At 53.5% G+C, this 18,184-nt stretch overlaps 1 protein-coding gene across 1 annotated transcript in view; it reads right to left on the bottom strand.

The window, feature by feature from the left end:
- Window positions 1-1,865: 1,865 nt before the first annotated feature.
- Window positions 1,866-18,184, bottom strand: part of NDRG1 (N-myc downstream regulated 1) — a 40,924-nt gene continuing 24,605 nt past the window's right edge. The window contains exons 8-16 of the mRNA XM_024572116.4: window positions 17,251-17,337; window positions 15,082-15,138; window positions 12,383-12,486; window positions 11,114-11,170; window positions 10,281-10,332; window positions 9,067-9,114; window positions 8,146-8,181; window positions 6,400-6,451; window positions 1,866-3,772 (exon numbers count right to left, since the gene is read on the bottom strand). Of these exons, the coding sequence (XP_024427884.2) occupies window positions 3,531-3,772; window positions 6,400-6,451; window positions 8,146-8,181; window positions 9,067-9,114; window positions 10,281-10,332; window positions 11,114-11,170; window positions 12,383-12,486; window positions 15,082-15,138; window positions 17,251-17,337 (735 nt within the window). The 3' untranslated portion in view covers window positions 1,866-3,530. The remainder of the gene's footprint in view (window positions 3,773-6,399; window positions 6,452-8,145; window positions 8,182-9,066; window positions 9,115-10,280; window positions 10,333-11,113; window positions 11,171-12,382; window positions 12,487-15,081; window positions 15,139-17,250; window positions 17,338-18,184) is intronic.

Below are 18,184 nucleotides of genomic sequence, written 5' to 3'. Positions count from 1 at the left end.
CCACCCGTAGATTTCAGGGGCCATGTCCTTGGGGGGCAGAAAATGCATCTTTGTTTTTACTAGCTTCTAATTGCAATTCAGCATTTTTCTCTCTCTAAACATAGGCACAAACCCTAATATCATCTAGTTGAAATCACATTATGTTTTTCTTAGTACAATTGTGGTAAATATCCAAGGCATTGTGTTGACCGATGCTTGGAAATGAATCAGAGCCCTGCTTCCACCCTCTTATTTAACTTGTTATAAAGTACATGTTGCTATGCCGCACGATTGCAACATTTGGACAACCGTACTCCACGGTGAGTGGTTTCTTTTGTAATCTTAGGTATTGTTTTGTATGCATCCAAACCTCTTCCTGCCCCACTTCCTGGCACGCCCGGCACGCAGCCACATGCCCGGGTCTGTGCTGCAGGTTTCTCATAAAACACACACACCTTCTACCCTCCGTGCCCGGATCCCCGCTGGCCCCTCAGCTGGGAATGCTGTCTCGCCCACCACCTGTACCCACTCAACTCCTTCCCCATGTTCCAAAGCTAGGTCCTAAACAACAGAGCCGTGGATTACAGCCCATCCACTCCCCGTGATGATTTGTGTTTACAGCGCATTACGCACTCTAAGCCAGTCTCCAAGGTACATGAAGAGAATCCATTATAAACAGCAGCATGACAGCTGTTTAAAATGGGGCGTGTCTTAGTGGGGGCTGGGCTAGGTGCCTTGCTTCGAAAGGAGGGTAGGAAAGGTAAGGGCAGTGGAGAGGCCTGACCGGAGCCTGGGGATCGAGGGCCCGCTCATTGGCGATGATCCATGTTGACCCAGCATGAGAAGGCACTTCCCCCCACCGTGGTCTTCGTTCCAGAGACTCGCAACCCTGACTGAACCAGGAGAAGGGCCTCGCACAACCCTCCGTGGAGGGACATTCTGCAGAATGTCTGGCCTGGGCTTCTCAAAACTTCCGAGGTCACAACCGACCAGGCGCGTGAGAGACTGTGACAAGCCAGAGCATGCTGAGAACGACTAAATGTCCTGTGGTGTCCTGGGGGGATCCTGGGACAGAAAAGGGGCAACAGGGAAAAATGAGTGAAATCCCAGTAAAGCGCGGAGCTTGGTTAATAATAATGCATCGATGTTGATTTCTCAGTGGCGACCAACGTACCATGATAATGTAAGACATTAATAATAATGAGAACTGGGTGAGGGGTATATGGGAGCTCACTGTACTCTTTTTATAACTATTTTACAAAATTTACACTAATCTTAAAAGTTTAAATAAAAATGGAAGGTTATACTAAAACCTGTTGTATTTATTTTTTCAGGAGAAACAAGCATTGCAATGGTTGCTATTAGATGTGAGAAAAGGAGTGATCATCCCCCATGCATTTCTAAAATAAAAATAAAACATAAAAGAAGATATTTCCCTCCAATTGTAGGTTGAAAAGCTTTATCCCTTATCACTGAGCTGCCGGAGCCATCCAGTGCTGGAACGGGGCTGGTCTGACTGGAGAGACGCTATGGTGTGAAATGCACACTGGTTTTTGTGGTATAAAGAAAAGAATGTGGGGGGAAAAAAAGGAAAATAATGTGAAATAGCTGAATAACTGTTACATTGATTTTACGCTGAAACGGTACTATTTTGGGTACACTGGGTTAAATGAAATGCATTATTCAAATTAAATGCACCTGTTTCTTTCCTTCTTGATGTGGCTACCAGAAAATTTGGAGCTCACATTGCATCTGTATTGGACAGCGATGCTCTGAACTGAAGGTGACGGGCACATGGCAGGAGGCCCCAGGGAGGGAGAGACCCGCCCCTAAGCCACAAGGCCACGTGCGGGCTCTCTCGGGTAGAGGGAAAAAACACAAGCCACTGCAAAGTTACAAATTTATTGGTCTGGAAATAAATACAAATATCTCATTAAGAAACTCCTCTGGAAAGACTTGTACACAGCGGTTTTCTGTCTGGATTCAGCCACTCCTGCCCTGACCCCTGACGCTCCTGCATAAGACCTCCCAGGTAGTAAGTGGCAGGTGAACCAAATCATTCATTATTCCTCAAGCTACCCACAAGGTCTGGCAACCTCCTTCTACCAACTCTAGGGTTCCGGAAACCACAAGGTCCCAGCGGCCGATTCGCAATGTCCCATTCACCCTGATCAAACTTCCTATAAGATCCATGTTAGCCAAAATGAAGGTCAAAAGGCAGTAGGATAGGAACTTGACAGCGATGCTGACGTTGCCCCAAAATGTCAGTGGTGCCACCCCATTCAGAGAAAGGGGGTTAGAGGGGTGGGGAAGAGCAGAAGGCAGGAGAGGGGAGGAAATCCTGTGGAATGAACATTCCAGAACCCTTGTGTCTTCAGCCACCACTCCCCACCCGAGTCCCCACCCAAGTCCCCACCTGGGCCAAAAGCAAACAGGCCATCGAAAGATCCAGGAATGTTACCAGGCCAGAAACGTCGGGCCGTCCAGCTCAGATTCAACCCCAGTTGTCAAAGATTTAACTCAATCACAGAAGATTCCTGGAAACCAGGATGGGATCAATGGAAATCACTACTACACTGGATTTCATCACAACCACAAGGAATCTCTTACTTACATCTAGTACCCAAGCCCCACCCCACCCCCCATCCCAGTCCGCACTGCGTGGAGACTCCTGGCAGCCAGGTGCAGCTGTTCAAATGTCCCCTCCATCTCAAGGAAAGCAACCACATACTTAAAGGGTCTTCCCATGAATGAAATAACCGCTCACTCATGTATTTGGGGTGGGAAGTGGGGGCTGAGGAGCAGAAGGCAGAGCGCAGAGCCTATGCCTTAAATCCAGGACACCAAATGTTTGCTGAGACCGTTTTTGTTTGGGGTTTTTTTTGTAAAGGCAGGAGATTCTGTTGCCTGCTTTCGTGTTCATTAAAAGAACGTCAGAAAAGCAGACTTGTATGCTTCAGCATTAAGTATATATACGCACAAACTTTAAAAATCTATTTCAACTTAACTACATAGACTTGCTTTTCCAAACTGTTCTAGCCTCTACATAAATCCCACCTCTTTTTCCTACTTCCTGTTTTGTCTAAATGAGTAACCCACAATTCACTGCTCTCTTCCCCCGCAAACCAGAAGGGGGTTTTGTTTCCAGAAACTGGGTTGGTGTGTGCTTAGCTGGAGAGGAAACCGGAAGTAGGTGGGCTGGGCTTCTGACAAAATGCCCCTTAGAAGCAGGATGCCCAGGTCAGCCTAGGCTTGGAATCCTGACGTGGTCCCTGCTGGGTTTCTTGTTTTTGGCAATTTGGCATCTCTGAGGGAGGGTGAGACAGTGGCCAGCAGGCCACTGAGGCGCTTCTTTTCCTTCGATCCACCCCCGCCCGGCCCTTGACAAATCCCATCTAATATTGGCATTGCCAGAGCTCACTCTTACACAATAAGCTTTGGATTAATACCGAGTTACGTGCAGTGTGGCAGGCAGGGGACAGGAAGGGGCTGCAGGAGGGGGCAGCTATGGTGATCCCACAGTCTGGGGGGCGGCCGTCCATGCGGGCCACCTAGCAGGACACCTCCATGGACTTGGGCCCAGCACTGTTCCCAGTGGAACCAGAGTTGGGGGTGATGTCCAGGCGGGCACCCTCACTGGTGTGGGAGCGGCTGCGGGTGCCCTCGCTGGTGTGGGAGCGGCTGCGGGTGCCCTCGCTGGTGTGGGAGCGGCTGCGGCTGCCCTCCAGGGATGTGGTGCTGGAGCCCGAGGCCGTGCGGGACCGCATCAGACGGGTCATGCTGGCAGAGGGCACTGGGGAGAGAAGAGAGAGCCATTAGGGTTGGAAGAACGCTAGAGGCAGCCGCACGCCGGCAGCCGTGCGTCCTCTGCGCCCGGCCTGGCCGAGTGTCTTTGCGTCCCACCCAGCCTCACAGCGGTCCAGCCGCTGGGCTCCCCGTCATCCTTACATCATCTCACAGATACAGAACAGTGAGGCCCCGATGGGGTGAGGACTCGCCGCAACCACAGCTGCTTCAACCCAGACCTGGGTCTGACTCCCAACTCTGTCACTTGCTTAACAGCTCTGTGACTTTGGGAGTGTCCCTCTCTGAGCCCTGCGGCCCCATCTGCAAAATGGGAGCGCTCACATGGACCCCGCAGAATCAGCGCCCGTGTGCACGCCCACTGCCCTGTCCTGTCAGCGAGCACTCGAATGTCAGCAAGGTCAGCTGGCCGCAGGTGCAGAAACCGAGGCCACACAGCGCGTCTGTGGCAGAGCTGGCTGTCAGCGTCCTTGTCCCTTTCCTGAGAAGCCCCTGGGCTCCCAGGGACTATCAGGGGTGCTGCCCATCCTCTGCGGCCCAACACACCCTTGCGTGTGGCAGGTGGCTGATAAAATGCAACGAGGACAAAACAGTCCCCCGTCTGTACTGGGTTGAATAGTGTCCCCAAATACCTGTCCACTGGGATCCCAGAGCGGAGCCTTATTTGGAAAGAGGGTCTCTGCAGGCATAGTAAGTTAAGGCGAGGTCCCAGTGGATTAGGGTCACCTCTAACACTGTGACTGGTGTCCTTCCAGGAGAGGTGGCAGAGGCCCAGTCACACAGAGGAGAAGGATATGTAGAGATCAGAGGCGGGGATCAGAGCAATGCAGCTTCAGGTCAAGGGACCCCAAGGGCTGCCGGCAATACCAGAAGCTTGGAAGAGGCGAGGAAGGAACCTTCCAGACAGGTGGAAGGGAGCACAGTGTTGCCCCCATCCCGACTTTGGACTTCCGGCCTCCGCACAGCAGCAGTGTGAGAGGGTACATTTCCATTGTCCTAAGCCACCCAGTTGGTGGGGATTCGTCATGGCGGCCAAACCAGCTAACCAAAGCCTCACAGCAAAGGCCACGTGGAACGATGGATGTCACACCAAGGCGGCAGAAACACACTCGTGTGTCAGGTGACATTCATTCCATGGGCACACGCGCTGGCTTTCTGTGGCGAACATGCACTCGCAGAAGCCACTGCTGCCATACTGAATGCCCTTCTCCACTACAGGACAGTGTCATGGATGCACAGGGCTGGTCATGCCTGGCCCACCACCTGGAGTAGGCGCTCCATATGTGATCACTTTCTTCCACTTTGGGGGATGCTCCTGGGGCTCTAGCTCCTCCTGTGGTCTCCCTGTAACCTGCAGGATGCTTCGGAGATGTGGGGGATAAATGAGGCCTGCCTTTGGCTTCCTTTCTCCCCAGAATTCACTTTCCAAGCAAAAATCCGGACCCAGGGCAGGCCAAGCAAAGGAGTCACAATTCACAACCCGCAGGGGAAATGCGGGAGGCCCGGCGCTATCTGGCCACTGCTTTGCTTGCACACTTTCTCACAGGGAGAGCCACTCAGAAGGCAGGAGGCGCACAGACAGATGATTTCTGTTGGCAGAGGGCAGCCGGGGACATGGACCCCGCCCCAAGCATATACCGGTAAATCAGCCTCGTCTGTTTTTGGCTTCACAAGAACCTAAACACGGCTGAGGCCCATCTTAGAACCGTGGTCAGACATACTGTTACTATTTTAAACGAGCAAACAGTTTAAGTCTCACAGGAAAAAGTGAAAGACATTGGAAGTACAAAGACTTCCTAGTTAAGACGGGCACATAAATTATAATTCTAGCAGTAGGCAGAAAGAGCCAAAGAAACCACATCAGGGCCAGAACCACGGCTGATAGACCAAGGAGCACCAGCTGCAGCCACTCCCTGGTACGGTGCTTAAGCCTGGGGCTGTCTGCCCGGGTCGGGGACCACTCCTGTCTGACGGATAAACTACAATGTAACCGCATCACAAGCAGCAGCGCGTTGTTGCTACTTATCCTTCCACTCCTGGGTCTAATGTTCTAGCAAAGACACTCTGTTCTAAATATAAGCAACTGTATCACCCACTTACTAAGAACTTTCATGGAATCCCCACTCTGCTCCTTGCTTAATCTCTCAAAGCCTCCATGTCATCGCCTGCAAAATGAGGATCAGAGTATCTCATAGGATTATATGGGTGGTTAAACGAGAACAAATAAAGGACTTATGAATAATCTTTCATCATCACCGTCATCACTACAACAGAAAGTCTCTGGAGAAAGCAAAACTTAAAAAAAGATTTCCATCATTTCATCGTTTGTTGTCTTCTTGGTGCTTAAAAGGGTGGTCTTCACCTACATCTCCAAACATTCCCTGGTGTGAAACACATCTCCTGTTCAACCATGGAGGGAGAAGGGGCCCCGAGGGGGTGAGATGCTCGGCACTGCTGCCCACCCTGACTCTTTCTACCCCCGACCCGCCTGGCTTGCAGAAAGCTGCAGCTGACCGAGCTGTTCCAGAATTCTCATCCTAACCTGGTGCAGGGCATCGCATTCCCAGTCCCCCGCCTGCCCTCGGCCCCGCACCTGCTGGGAAACGCCATACTTACTGTAGCCCATGCCTTGCACGAAGTACTTGAAGGCCTCAGCAAGCTTGGCAGGCTGTGAGAGAATAAAGGGACAGTGGTGTCAGACACCGGGACTCCGGCTCAGGAATGGCCAGTGTGCTGTGCCCATGGTCACCTTCATTAAAGCCCTTGGCCCAGGAGAGAAGGCCGCCGTATGTAAAAGGAAAGATTTATGGCGTAATTATAGGGACTGAGATTAGCTTTGGCTAGGGAGAAAAAGTCAAATTCACTTCACAGCTGCGGGAGCTTGGCCAAGTGACGTGACCTGCGTGAGTTCCTGCCCCTGTGAAATGCGGACAGTGAGCCTCACCAGCCTCTGGGGCTTCTGAAAGGCGGACTACACGAGGTGAGGGGGCGGGTCCTACCCGGCATCTGGGATGTAAGTAACTGTGTGTCGCGCACCGCTCACCGGCTGAGCTCGGCAGCATTATCTCATTTCCCCTGGCAACCGCCTTATGAGGTCAGTGCTCTTTCATATACACTCCCCAGCCGATCAGACGTGGAGAGGTAAATAATCCAGCCAAGGGCTGTTGCAAGGATCAAATGGAAGGGCGGATGGGAACACCCTTCGTGAACATACACCCAACCTGCCGGGCCGGAGGAGGGGCGATTACATGGTCCCGGGTCCTCCCTGGGCTCATCTCTCAAAACGCCCAGCTAGGTCAGCTCCTGCCAGGACATTTAAAGCATGTTTTACTGATGGCCAAGGTCAGGTCTGTTCTCACGTCAAGTAGAGAAAGAAAGACAGGAAGGGAGGGAGGAGACAGAGAAGGAAAAATGGCGCCCCTTCTCCAGGTCCAACCCAAGGAGGCCCTGGAGTCACACTGTCCCAGCAGGGCCCCAGGGTCAGGCTGGACGGCGCACGGCCCCATCACTAATGTGTGGGCATTAACTCATGATCACTTCTGAGCAGGGAGCTACTAGGTACCCATCTGTTCCCTCCAGCGACTGGGACTCCTCATTTCTCTCCGGCTACCCCCAGCTAGCAAATGAGCCAAACATAACAACAGATACAATGTTGAGAATATCTGTTCCCATGCAGTGGATGCAGAGAGGCTAAGAGAGCTGCCTATGCCCACTGCACCTACACCTCTGCAGAGCTGTGGGGTAAAATGCTGCGGTGATAGGGGACCTAGAGCAGTGAGCCGGACCCAGGGTCCACCTGATGCGGAGATCTGCAGCTCAGGCTGCCCCAGGGCCACGCGGCTCCGGTCCAGATGCCCAGCGAAGTACTGCACCAGCCCACAGCAGCCTGTGTGCTTCTGGGGCAGCCCTAGTGGCTAAGACTGCATTCTGCGCCCGGATGGACCTCAAAGCCATCAGCCACTCACTGAGGGACTCAGAGCCAAGACCCCCTTTTCTCCAAGAGAACCTGGGAACTGGTGGGGCCACATGAAATGAGGCAAAGAACAGATCCCTCCCCCACGGAGAAGCTCCTGCGGCCCCACACTGAACGCCTGTGGTCTTTGGGGTTGGGACCTGGATTCTGGTCCACGACTGTCCAGCTGTGTCCACTGGACAAACGCCTTCACCCCTGCGGCCCCCAGTGTCATCTGCACCACAGGGGCTTCTGGGTGTTCCAAGGAGTCCTGCGGTGCTAGCCACAGTTACAAACAGTAGCATGTGTCATCAGAGGTCACAGGGAGGTGGGGGACGAGCAGGCAGTGAGGGGACAGGCAGTAACAGGTCTCAGAGGCACATGCTGGGGAGCAGTGATAGGGGACTCACCTGCGAGATCTGCGGGAGGCCACCGCAGTCCGCCATCTGGAAGACAGGGAGGCCGGTTAGTGCCACAGACCTCAGCGACGGCGGTCCCCGCTCTGTGCACCAGCTGCCCACGGGTGCCCGCCCTGCCCGCTGCCCTGTCGGCTGAGCGGCCCCGGGCGCATTACAGACAGGGAAACGCCCAGCCCTTTATCAAGGCTCCTTCTATTCCTGTCTGTCTCGGCACTGAACTGTGTCTTCTTGGCCACCGTGACTTGTAGCTTCTGATCACGGGGCACTCTGCCAGGCCCTGTCGATAATTTTACTCTGTTCCCCAAGAATGCTGGAAGGTAGACTGTCCCCTGTGAGGGGCAGAAACTGGGCCAGAGAGCGCTGGGGGAGCCACATGCAGCCCTGGGCACACACTCCCTTCATGGGTGCCGGCAGAAAGAAGCCGCTGGACTCCAGACCCCAGGCCTCCCGGGGCTCCTGACGGGCCACCCTCAGTCAATGGGCTCGCTCCCCACACTGCTACTAAATCACCAAACCTAAAGCCATTGGTGTTTATTAATGTCACTCTAGGCCTGTGTGAGCACGGACCCAGGAGTGGGGGTGACCGGGCCCTGGCTCAGGAGCACAGGGATGCCTTCGGGGGAAATGGACAGAAAGAGTCAGTGAGAGTGGGTGACGCTGAGACCCCCTAGTGCCCAGGCTCAAGGTCAGATCCCAAGGGTGACAGGCTGTAGCCCCAGGACCCCTCAGGTCCCACAGAGGGATCCTCTCATCTTACCGGCCAGCACCCAATAGATGTTTGCGAACAGGTATGTTAAATACCTGTTTCTCTCATTTCTGACCACCAGCTTTGCCTGAATCAGGCACAACTCAATTCTTGTGGAAAACATGGGCATTTCTAAGAACAAATGCAAACTCATCATTTTTTTGTACCTTGAGGAGAGTGGTCTTTGTTGGGTCCAGTTTCGAGTTGCACTCCACCTGGACAAGGGAAGGGGGAGAAATGTATTCATTTTCTACCTGGGGCCAAAGTCCCAACCTTTCCCCCATCCCTAGAGGCCCCGGCGTCCCCACCAGCATAGAAGGAAGGACATGGGATTTAGGACTGAACGGATGAGGCTTTCCATCCCAGCCCTGCCATTACTAGCTGTGCGACCTTGGACAAGTCACTTAACTTCTCCGAGTCTCAGTTTCCTCATCAATAAAATGAGGTTAATATATTGTAAGGGGTGGTTGCAAACACTACCTAAAATGTAGGAGGTGCTCTAGAAATCTTCACTAAATGAGTGGCCTGGTTAACCTGCTGAGGCCAGCGAGAGCTTATAGGTTTGACATCCCCAGTCCCAGCAACTGTTCTTCCAATGGGATCCCCTCCACCCAGCTGGTTTCTCTCTTCAACATCAATGAACCTCTTAAAAGTACATCCAGAACTGGGCAGAATACCGGCTTGTAGCCTATGAAGTCCACCATGCCTACAGGAGAACTATCATCTCCCCTAATGTGAGCAACGTATCTCTATTGATGCATCCTATCATTACGTCCAGTGGGTAAGATGAAGACAGACTCAGGGTTCACGGAGACACCCAGGTCTTTGTGAAATGAAGCCCACGGCACACAGCATGTCATCCCTGTAGGTCTCTGCTTCACAGCTCCGAAGTCTCCCATGTTCCCCGCTATGGGGATGTCGGAAAGGTAGATCCCTTGCTATGTCTCCACAAGATCGTGAGAGGGAGTTAAGGGGTGAAATGAGCCAGAAAGCCTTGCTTAAGCCAAGCTCCCCAGTGCCCCTCGTCCTGTCAGACGATCGGGCACCACCCAGGTCTCCCAAATGGCAGGGACGCCTCTTGGCCAGGAAGCCAAGTGGCAAACAAGCTCCTAGAAACAAGCCAATGAAAGGCAGATGGGCAGGTGAGGGGGCCTGGGAGAGGAGACAGAGGGTCCACTGCCAAGCAACCAGGGCTGACAGTTACCAGGAAAGAGGCTGGTGGCCGGGCCCTCTGCCGAAAGGCCAATATGGCATTTAGAAGACATCACCAGCCTGAGGAGGGCAGAGGAAAGGAAGGATGGAGGCAGGGAGACTCCATACAAGCCTGTCGGATCTGGACTGCTGAATTAAGCACGAAGACAAGGGGCTGGTTTCTACATACCACAGCGTCCACAGCAGGAGAACTGTCCCCAACCACCAGCAAAGCAGGACACCTGGGAGCAGGGAGAAACAGGGGCATTAACACAAAGTTTATTTTAAAGATTCTCATGCTCCCAGGCCTGCCAAGGCTCTAAAAAAATTATTTTGGTTTCCCCAGTACTTTTTGCTCATTTCCCTTCATCTTCCCTCCTCCCTCTGCTTTGTTCTTAGAATAAAATAGGTAAGTCATTTACACCTTAGTATGAATTTCACCAGGGAATTTCTATGCCCTGATGTTTTTTATTTTAAACACCCTCCTCTCAAGGAAGGATGAGTAGGGTTTTGTCAGCAATCAAGATCAGAGACAAAAAGGACACAGCTGATACAGGAGATAGCGTGTGCCAAGTTCAGGTGTCCGATAATGTGGTTCACTCAGGGAACTAAAAATTGGCACCATTGCTGCTAGTGGAACACAGTTGCTTGTTTCCAAACCTGCCTTTTCCCGCTAATTTAATAGGGCACTTGGTGGGGGCGGGGGGGTGGCATCCTGTGCCTCAGTTCCCCCCAGGCTTCGAGGCAAAGCTAACGCAGTATTCAATGCAAAGTAGGTGCTCAATAAATTCCGTCCAAAGTGTGGTCAGAACTCGTCTGAGACCCAGGGCGTGGGGACCTAGGTGTGGGGGCCACCCTGGAAGCTGAGCTCCTGCACAGGGCGAAGACAAGTGACACAGGGCCGTGCCAGGGCCTGGGCAGGACATCTCACTGGTTATGATGTCCTGTCAGACCAGAAAAGCATGCCCTGCTGGGGACTGGGAGCAGAGCTAAGCAGACAGTGAGGGGAGAGGAGCAACTCACTGCAGGGTGACCGAGTGCACTCCGGGCATGGGTCGCTCAATCTCCAGGTCCCGCCGGCTACCAAAGACAAGACACCATCACCATTAATCACATCAGCAGACCCACCCCGGGAGGAAGCCCCTCCCCCTGAGCCAAGCCCAGGAGGTCCTGCCGTTGGCAAGCCACCCACATGACAGCCTGGCTTTTGGGACACCACAGCCTCCTGGGGTCCATAGAAGTGGTTTCAGGGACATTTCCCATGGAGCCCACCTCATGGTCCCCAGCATCTTCTTTTTATATGAGTATAAATCACGTCCTCTGCCACAGAGGGTCCCTTCCTCCCTGGAGCCCCCACCTGACCAAAGGCTAGCCCTCCAATCAGACTCTGCTTCCACCCTTAGTCTGAGCCTCACTCTCACCCCCAACTCCAAGTCCTGGGCTCTCCACAGTCCCCTCCACGTGCCCACGGCCCAGCTGACAGCCTGATCCGCTCCAGTTCTCAGAAAGCATTTGCTGAATAAATGAACCGCTCAGCCTCCCCATCTTCACTCACACACTGGGGATATAGCTCCACTCCCTCCCCGCACTGAGCGCCTGGGCGGGTGGGGGGAAGAAGCGGACACTGGACTTCCTTACAGACTCTAACACACATCCTGAAGTCATTTGTTAACACAGGAGGACGGAGAGACAGAGCCCAGGAACTCATTTCGGGCCCCATCGGTGGGAGCAGGGCACAGCTGGCTCAGCAGGCTGCGTGGCATCTCCCTGGAGACTCCAGAACTTCTGGCTGGCACCAGTGGCCCCGCGCTGTCTCTTCCCCTAGCTGAGCTCCAGACAGGCGCCCAGTTATGGAATAGAGGGCTGCACCGTTGCCAAAGGCTGTGTGCAGGTGTCCCCCATCCTGGGAATGACTCATCCACTGACCGGCAGCCTCCCTGGATTCCCCCGGTCCCCAGTGCTTTGCTTCCCTCTCAGCTGTCCTCTCACCTGTCCTTCCCTGTGGTCACCATGGACACAGGCATGCATTTGCAACCCTTCGAGGGCGTGACTGAGTCCCACTTGTGTCTGCATCCCCCATGGTCTGGAATGGAAGCTCAGCTTCTCGCAAAGTGCTCCAAACTCCAGGAGGCACCTTGCTAAGGGCACCTCATCCTGATTATCTATTTGCTCAAATTCAGGGGCTGCTTCTCCTACTAATATTATAATCCCCCTCTGCCTCACCCCACGATCCAGGCCCACGAAGGGAGCCTGATAAGGAGGGCCATGCTGTGGCCGTACAGCATCCGATACCTGTTGTAGGCGTTGATGAACAGGTGCAGGTTGCCGGGGTTCATGTCGTTCATGATGTGCTGGCGGTAGGTGTGGACCACCTCCACGTTATTCTGCATTTCCTCCTGCATTCAGAGAGAGGAAAATGTCCTCCATTGAGCCTGTGGCCCTGGGCTGGTCACAATCGTCTCCATTCTCCAGGTTATTGAGGTCCAAAGTGAAGATGCCGTATGGAGACTAAGGAAGCATTCCGGGAGCCACAACGAGGTGCAGGCTGCTGGGCAACTGTCGGCCGGTAGCGTAAAGGGACACAAACCCAGACGGGCACAGCACACCCTTCTGGGCTCAGGACTTGGGGTTTGGACTGGAAGTCAGTCTCCTTGGCTCTGGAGCCTGACTCTGTAGGGGTTCAGAACAAGACACCCTGAGATGTTCCTCAGTGGGACACAAGTTATTTTGAGCTAAAGGCAACTCGGAGACCCTGGGGGCTTGAAAGCCACTTCAGCTCCGCACCCTAGTTGCTCAACTATCTAGTACAGGGGTGTCAGACTCATTTTCACCAGGGGCCACATCAGCCTTGTGGTCACCTTCAAAGGGCCGAATGTCATTCTAGGACTGTATACATGTAACTACTCCTTAACAGTTAAGTGAGAGCTCGGCGCTGCCGCCGGGTAGAAACAAGGTGCCAGGCCAGGTAAAAGAAGGGGGAGGGCTGGATTCAGCCCACAGGCCTTGTATGTGCCACCTGTGATCTAGTGGAATTGAAATCAGGAGCCTGGCCCAAAATAAGAGTTATCACCCGACATGGCTTTTTAGCCGCCACATGAGAGGCAGACTAATCACTGAGCGCGTTTTCTCCCTGCAGTGGCCCTCTGAGCCCCAAGACGCATTGCCTCCTCCTCAGCTGAGAAGGTCAAATGCACCTCAGTTTCCCATTCTGTCTCTGACTCCCTCCTGTATGAGGGATTTCCCATACACACGTATGTAGTTAAATTTGGTCACTTTCTCTTGCTAATGAGTCTCATGTCTATTGGATTATTTGATCAGCCAGAAGACCCTTGAGGGCAAAAGACAGTTTCTTCCTTCCTCACAACTCCATCACTGCCCCTTTCTTGGGAAAGCGCCTTAACCTCTCTGGGCCTCAGTGACCTCAAAAAAATGGGGGTGGTGTTAATATTACCCACTTCGTCAGGTTGTGGGGTTTAACAGAGGTTGTGCGCTTTGGAAGGCCCTTTGAAAATTGTAACAATCCATGCAACTATTAGCAATCATTATTTTTTCATGGGGAGAGGTGAAGATTTTCATGTTTGTAGAACAAAAACCAACTTGTGCAACGGGAAGTTGCCAGAAAGGACGACCTTGCTTCCCGGAGGGGCCAGCCAGAGCCTTGCAGAGGCTGTCCTCCCCCCGGTTCCTTTCTGAATGTGATTTTGGACAAATGCATTATGAGCTGGATCTGCTTCTCATCTGTACAACAGCAGATGCCGTAGGTCTCACAAAACAGCCTGATGTGATCAGCGGCGGCCAGAGCCCGAGCGGGAGGGCGCAAGGGGCCGACGTCAAGCCTGAGCTCTCATCAAAGCAGCATTTAAGTCACAAAGAGGCCTGTTCAAAGAAAAGTCAGGGAAACGTAGTCTGAGGGGTGGTGCTGGGGTTTCTAATCAAAACATAACTGCAGAAACCTGGGGGCCCCTGAGAACCCAAGCAATTTAGTGTACAGCCAGGCCAGACTCTCGCCCTGCACTTGACGGCCCTCCTCCAAGAAAACCCAGACACTGGCTCCGACCCTTCCACGCTCCCGCCAGTGCAGGTGGTGCGCTCAGGGTGGAGGATAGGCACCACACTGTGGGATGGAGCCCAAAGAGGAAAGGGCCTGCCGTGGGCTGAATGGCGGCCCCCAAGATGTGTCCACATCAAATCCTGGGACCCTGTGAATATTAACTGATTGGGGGAAAAGGTCTTTGAGCACGTGACTAAGTTAAGGATTCTGAGATGACATCATCCTGGATTAACCCTAGGGGTGGGGGGAGGGTCCTAAATCCAATAACAAGTATCCTTAGAAAAAGGCAGGAGGAGATCTGAAACGGACATAGGGGAGACCACGTAAAGTGGGGGGCAGGGATTGGAGTGGTGGCCACAGCCCAGGAATGCCCAAGTGCCTGGATGCTGGGAGAAGCCAGGAGGACCCTCCCTGGAGCCCATGCAGGGACTGTGGCCTGGCCAGCACTCAGGTCCAAGGTCCCGGCCTCCAGACCTGTGAGGATTCATTTCCGTGGTCTTCTGGCATCCGGAGCGTGGTCCTTTGCCACTGCAGCCATGGGAAACTAACCCCAGGACCGAACGCAGGGGCCACACTTCCCCAGCCCCACAGCAGAGCCCCTGCCTCCCTGGGCTGTCACACAGCCACAGCTGACATGGTCACACCTGTCAGCTCAGGAGCAGGCAGGGATGAGCGGGTCACCCAGAGGAAATGGAGCAAGTCGCCTCGCACTGGGCAGCCGAGGGGTATTTCAGAACCAGCCAGAATTGGTCAGATTTTACACTTTTGTTTAAAAAAAGGCTTATGTTAAAAATAGAGAGAACAGACGACTTGGTGAATGTGAATGATGTCATATTAGTTGGTGACATCGGCGCTACGTCTGGTTTGTCTCTATGCCCTACGTGCAAGCAGCCCTCGATTTCTCAGAGGGAACGCCCAAATGCCAGGCCGCGCTACTCACCTTCCCAAAGAGGTGGGACACCACCATGTCTGGAAGGGCTTGGGTCCATCCAGAGATCTGGGGGGATAGAAACAGTGGGATCAGGAAGAGGGCATTCACAGTAGTGAGACGAGGTTAGCCAAACCCCTCGACCCTCGGGATGCACAGCACTCAGGTTTGAGGATGCCCCATCAAGGGGAGCTCGGTTACCTGTCTCCTATGACCTACGAGACCTGAGGCCCTGGCAGGCAGGGCCTGGGTCTCCATCTGTTGCTCTTCTCAGAGCCCCAGGCACAGACAATGCACACATATGTGTGCTGGACGGACCCGATTTGCTCCTAGCTTTCCCTGCTCCACAGCGCACCAGGCCGTCAGCAAGAAGGACTCCGACCGTTTCCCCTAAACCCAAGGCTAACCCTCAGGATCTGCATTCTCTGAATGACCCTACAGATTGTCTCCTCAAGCCACTTTCCTCTCTCTGACTATACTGAGCTTATTAAAGAAACAAATGATTTCCTCCTTTTCACCTCTCTCTAACAACAACGCTGGGTTAGGTACACAGCAGGAGCTCCGTAAATGTTAGCTACACAGCAAGAGTTCCATAACTACTAGATACACAGCAGGAGCTCCATAAATGTGTGCTGACCACCTGCAGCATCAGACAGGGACTAGGGGATCCCCAGCTGGGCCCCAGGGAAGGCTGCAAAGCCTCTGGACCTCAGACAGCTCATCTGCAGCTGGGGGTGCCAGGAACTTCCAAGTCACAGGTCACGATGAGGATTATGGGAACAACTACACAGGTCACAGGCTCTGACCCCAGTGCCTGACACACAGGAGACCCTTGATGCAGGTCTTTTTCCTCCAGGGCGGGGGTCAGAACGGAAGGATACGGTGCAGATAGTAAAACCCACACCATTCCTCAGGCTGCACTTTAGCCCGTGGTGAATGTCCCCAGCTCTCCACGTCTGGCTCAGAACAGCTATCGAGGAGCCAAACTGGCTGCCTGGAATGTCACTTCCTTTGCTGGAAAATAAAATAAAAAACAGGGAGTGTGTTCCGCTCCTGAATGTCACGCAGACCGGAGGGAAGGGCTCCCGCCTTCTGACAGAATGTTCCAGGAAGAAATGCAATATCAGACTGGCTGGCCAGGACAGCGGCGGGAGGAAGGAGGAGGGGCATGACCCCTCTGACCCTCCTGTTCCGACAGCCACCTCCCTAGCCTTGGCACAAATACGTGTCAGGATTGCCCCAATTTGGAAGGCTCTGTCCTGTGTCAACTGGAATGGTTTCCCTGTCTCTTTGGCAAATACTGGGGCTTTTATGAAAAAAAGCAATGATCATTTTTAGTAAACAAGGAACCCTAGACCACCAGCTAGAGTGGAGCTTCCCGAGATAATGTGGGTCCCGTGTTCCAGGAAGGGTCATGGCCTGCCCCTTCTATGCCCAGCTCATAGTGCTTGGGTCAGGGGAGCCTTCCATACGGGCAGCATGAGGGCCCGTGAGCACCGCATGGAGGGGAGGCCAAGGGCCACGGGTCCTAGGGCTCTGCACCTCGCCCTAGTTCTCCCTCCGCCTAGTTTGTGCAGCCCTGGACAGCTTCCTTAACCACCTCCTTCACCGTCTCCCTCTCTGTACATGGTGTGACAACCCCCACCCCCCGGAGGCCCCACGAGGGTTGAATAAGGTTATGCACACACACAGCCACGGAGAGTAGAAATAGCCACTGGTAACCATCCAATACACGTTAGCTGATTATTAGTGTCGTAAAACTAAGCGGCACAGAGTCAGTACCAACTACACATTTCTTTTGCATCGATGACACGTGGGTTCCTGGGATTGGAGGCACTTGTCCTGTTCATCTTTTTATTCTCAGCATCCTGAGAAAAGCCCAGCAGACGTTCGGTCCCCAGTGAGAACTTCTGCCCGCAGTGCTTGTCAAAGCTGGTTCGGGGACCCTGACCTTGCTGGCTTACCCAGCAGTGTTCTGTGGGTCCCCAAATGGCAACTATCTGAGACCAGGGCACTACCCCAAGCAAAGCAGAGGAAACCTGCTTTCGGGGCCCAGGGAGGGGAGTTGGGGCTGGTGAAAGGGTGTGACTAGGAGGGGTCTCCTGGTTCTGCCGCTCCTCCGGCAGAGGCGAGGGCACCCCTGCATTTTGGGATCCCGCCAGCCCAGGCCCCCAGACTCACCTTGGAGGCCGCCCAGTCCATCCAGCCCTCCGCGCAAGGGTTCACGTTGATGAGGACCAGGCCCTCCACCATCTCGGGGTTGTTCAGCTGCAATTCAAGATGCAAGGTGAGGGACACAAGCTGGCAATCTGACACACTATGCACTTTAATGCAAAGGTGGAGACAAGGACCAGGAAAGGGCTCGTGCAGGCCGCCCTTTCCTGCAGAGGCTGGTGCTCTCGAGAGTCCCCAGCTCCCACCCTACACAAAACTGAGGTCTCAGCTCAGGAAATGCCGCATTGGGTCCCTGAGGGAATGGGCAGAGGAAGCCATATGAGACGCAGACACACACATGCTCGGCGGCCCTGCCTTGGACAAGTCACGTCACCTCGGTGCCCCTCAGCTGTCCTAGCTGTGGAATGGGTATGTCATACCATCAACCTCATGATCAGACAGGCTCAGAAAGGCTCTTTAGCAATCAGTAAGAATTCTGTTACTTTTAGAGGAATATATGTATCTCATGTACAAACATATATATATGAGATACAGTTTAGACTTAGACAGTCGGACCACTTTGTATTTATGTCAGGGTTTCTAACCTCTAGCAAAGTCCAGCGAATGACAGGCGGTCAGAACACATCTGGTTGAATAAAACGGACACTATTGCGTTTTTAAACAATTGCTACTGGCGACAAGGACCCAGCAGCCCTGTCTCGGGCCTACAGTAACATAAGTGACAACTGTCCTGTTAATACAGGTAGCTCTGATTCTAGTTTAGAATTAGCCAGAATCCCAGAATCCCCGGAGTACAAAATCTGTCACAAAGAAGCAGCGGAGGAGGACACTCAGGGACAGGAGGGCCTGCCCAGAGCCGACTGCTCAGTGCGCCAGGCCGAGGGTGCAGGGTATGTCTAGTGGGACACTTCAGTGACGGGAAAAGAAAAGCCATCGGTGT

Source organism: Desmodus rotundus, chromosome 8, assembly GCF_022682495.2.
Source record: "Desmodus rotundus isolate HL8 chromosome 8, HLdesRot8A.1, whole genome shotgun sequence".
NCBI lineage: Eukaryota > Metazoa > Chordata > Mammalia > Chiroptera > Phyllostomidae > Desmodus > Desmodus rotundus.
The sequence above is the reverse complement of the archived record's forward strand: the minus strand, read 5'-3'. Positions and strand labels throughout refer to the sequence as shown.